The sequence below is a fragment of the Apaloderma vittatum genome, unplaced genomic scaffold, assembly GCF_000703405.1.
Source record: "Apaloderma vittatum isolate BGI_N311 unplaced genomic scaffold, ASM70340v1 scaffold25391, whole genome shotgun sequence".
NCBI classification, from domain to species: Eukaryota; Metazoa; Chordata; class Aves; order Trogoniformes; family Trogonidae; genus Apaloderma; species Apaloderma vittatum.
Window position 1 is genome coordinate 575 of NW_009701200.1, and position 2,841 is coordinate 3,415.

Genomic DNA, 2,841 nt, shown 5'->3' on the forward strand with positions numbered 1-2,841 from the left:
CTCCGCAACCTCTTCGCTCCCAGGCTGCGCTTGCTCAGCTGCCGCGTTTCCCTGCGGCACGATCTGTCACAGCTCATCCTACTCTAGAGCTGGGGTAGGGACGTGGGGAGATACAGGCGAGTTGTTTCAGCCTCTCTGGTTACCGCAACCAAGCCGGGAAAGCCATTTACCCACTTGGCTTGCTGGGAAAAGCATCTCCCTCTGCTTGAGGGTAGCAGGAAAGACTTTCCGACTCAAGTTTACACAACTGATACTTCCCAAAGCACCACCTTGAAACTCCACCATCAGGTTTGGACGCTGCCAAGCACTCGTATACAACCACCAACGTTTTTCACCTCTCAGGATTCCCACACTGAACGTGTTCTTCTCCCCCACACCCCTGCCGCTGCGGCTCTCTGGAAAGCTGGGAATGCCAACGCGCAAAGGCTGGAAAACAGGCAAGTTCTCCCCATGGCAACTTGGACAGGCCACGAGAAACACACACTCCTGCCTCTCCTCAGTGGAACAATTCAATGCACGCTTGAAAAAACAGTTCAGAAATGTTAAACCCCCAAACCAACCCTGCTGGTATTAGCACTTAAGAGCACGAGGGCTCCAGCTCGAGCCCAGCGTACCACAACAGCCAGCTCTCAAGCCGTACCCAAAACCTCGTAGCCCCGCGGACGCACAAACAACCTGCCACAGCGAAACCGTCAGGGCTGACAGCGTGAAAAACCGCAACCAAAAACTACGAGATCGCAAAACCCTCAGTCAAGAGGGGCTGGAAAAGCCCACCAGACCCCCTCGAGGAGGCGATGCCTCCAGCTCTGGCTCCTTCTGGCTGTGCCATAGATTTGAGACGGCAGACATTCAGACGTATAGATATTTATTGGTTTCAGTGAATTATACAAATGGATTGACCTGCTATCGATGCCAATAGAACTTTATTGGAATATGGAATGTAAACAGATGTTTCAAATAGAAACATTGCAACCTTATAAAAAAATTAACTATTTCGACAATGCCGCAGAAGGAAATTCTGTGTTTAGGTGCTGGTGGGAAAACACTATCTCCAGCTTCTAGGTTTGAGTGTCACCAGAACCACTTGATGAAGTTACACACAGAACGAGTAGAGGAGGCAACTGTGAACCGTGGGGCTAGAAAGCCATCGAGGGATCTGATGAAAGAACCCACAAGCGAACCCCCCCCACCCCCCGCACGACAGGATCGGCACCCCCGAATTCAACAAACGGCCGACTTGGTTAAAACACTACGTGGGATCCCAAGTCCTGGATCAGTAGCTGCACAGCCCCCTCCCCGACAGAGCACGCCGCTGGTTTGCTGATCCTTCCCCCTCCCTGCGCTCTCCTCCCCGGTCTCCTCTCCGCTCCCCTCTCCCCGTCCCGCGGCGCTGGATTGGCGCCCCGGCACAAGTCTGCGTCTGGCACGAATTCTCATGGGAGCCACGTCGTGAGGTAACGTGGTTGCACACCTTATCACAAGAAATCTTGCGACACTGACTTTCCTGAGCTCGGTGGGAAAGCCTGGGTAGTCCCTCCCCTCTCCTGCTGCAAGAGCAGCCCCTCGCATTCCCCAGTTTCCACAGCAGGTATATTGAGTCTCAGAGCGAGCCTTTGGCAAACACGCCTGGGGCGGGGGGGTCTCGCCTCTCCCCAGCAACTCGGATCAGCGCCTTCGTTTTAACGCTTCAAACCAATCCTGAGATGCTGCTGGGTTCGCGGGCTGTTTGGTTTTTTTTCTTTCTGTTGTTGTTGCTGAGCCTCCCCCCTCCCCACCCCAAAAACCGCCCTGGCATCTGCAATCGAAACTGGAATTCGAGGGCCAAATTCAAGCCCAGAGTGAGCAGTAGGACTTGGATCTCCAAACAGAGTTGCACCTGCTGACCCCCAGCCTGAATTTGGTTCGCCCAGAGTCAACAAGTCAGAAAGGCATGTTTAGAACGAGGCATGCTAAGGGCTGATGGTGGAACGACCGATTTGTCCCCACCAGCCTGGTGGGGAAGGCTGGACTGAGAAGGAAGAGAAGGATCCATAGAGATGTGAACCAGAATCAGTTGTGTTGAGCCCTGGGGATATCACTACATGTTTAGCTCTTGCAAGACCGTTTGCCCAGGGCTTTGGTACCACAGGGTTAGAGTTACATTAACCACAACCACCAGAGAGGAACTGAGGTTTATGACCCCCCGCCAAGGTTAGATTTCTGCCGAGTATAAAGGGGAGGAGGAAGGAGGGGGGGGGTCCTTGGTTCTTTTCCCTTCACTGTGTGACCGAAGGTTTTGCTTTTATTTGTAAACATCTTGAATTACCCGTCGTTTTCCAGTCTTCATCGCGCTGTTGTCAGGCCACTGGAGAGCACAGCGTTTTCTGAGCTGGGCTGGGACTGCTCCTTCACCACTGGATCTGCAGGAGACACAGGCCAGGCAGGAAGGGGAAACAGCGTTAAGTAAAGCGGAAGCTCCACCCCGGCAAACCCTTCCAGAGAAACTGCCCTCAGAACCCACGGAGCTGCCTCAGGCAGAGCAGGAAGCCAAAATTTGCCCCCACAACCCAAGAGCCCCTCTCCACCCATCCCAGACTCACAGAAATAGGGGTGCTCCATCGCCTCCTTGGCGGTCAGCCTCTGTTGATGGTCGTATCGCAGGAGCTTGTCCAGGAGGTCTAGGACTTCAGGACTGACCAAGTGTCTGTTCTCGCTGTGGATGAAGTTCTCCCAGCGCTTCCGGGAATGCCTGTAACGGACCGGCTGTCACCACCTGGCTCTGCCCAGCCCGGCAGCACCCAGAGGTCCCAGCGGAATCACCTGCCACTGCCCACTTCTGTTGTGGCAGGGGCGGGGCCCCGC

The 2,841-nt window shown here is 54.6% G+C and overlaps 1 protein-coding gene across 1 annotated transcript in view; it reads right to left on the minus strand.

Moving 5' to 3' along the window:
* Positions 1-851: 851 nt before the first annotated feature.
* The window catches only part of LOC104281174 (casein kinase II subunit alpha'), a 13,545-nt gene continuing 11,555 nt past the window's right edge, over positions 852-2,841 (minus strand). Inside the window, exons 8-9 of the mRNA XM_009879080.1 lie at positions 2,580-2,728; positions 852-2,399 (exon numbers count right to left, since the gene is read on the minus strand). Coding sequence (XP_009877382.1) covers positions 2,323-2,399; positions 2,580-2,728 — 226 coding nt within the window. The 3' untranslated portion in view covers positions 852-2,322. The remainder of the gene's footprint in view (positions 2,400-2,579; positions 2,729-2,841) is intronic.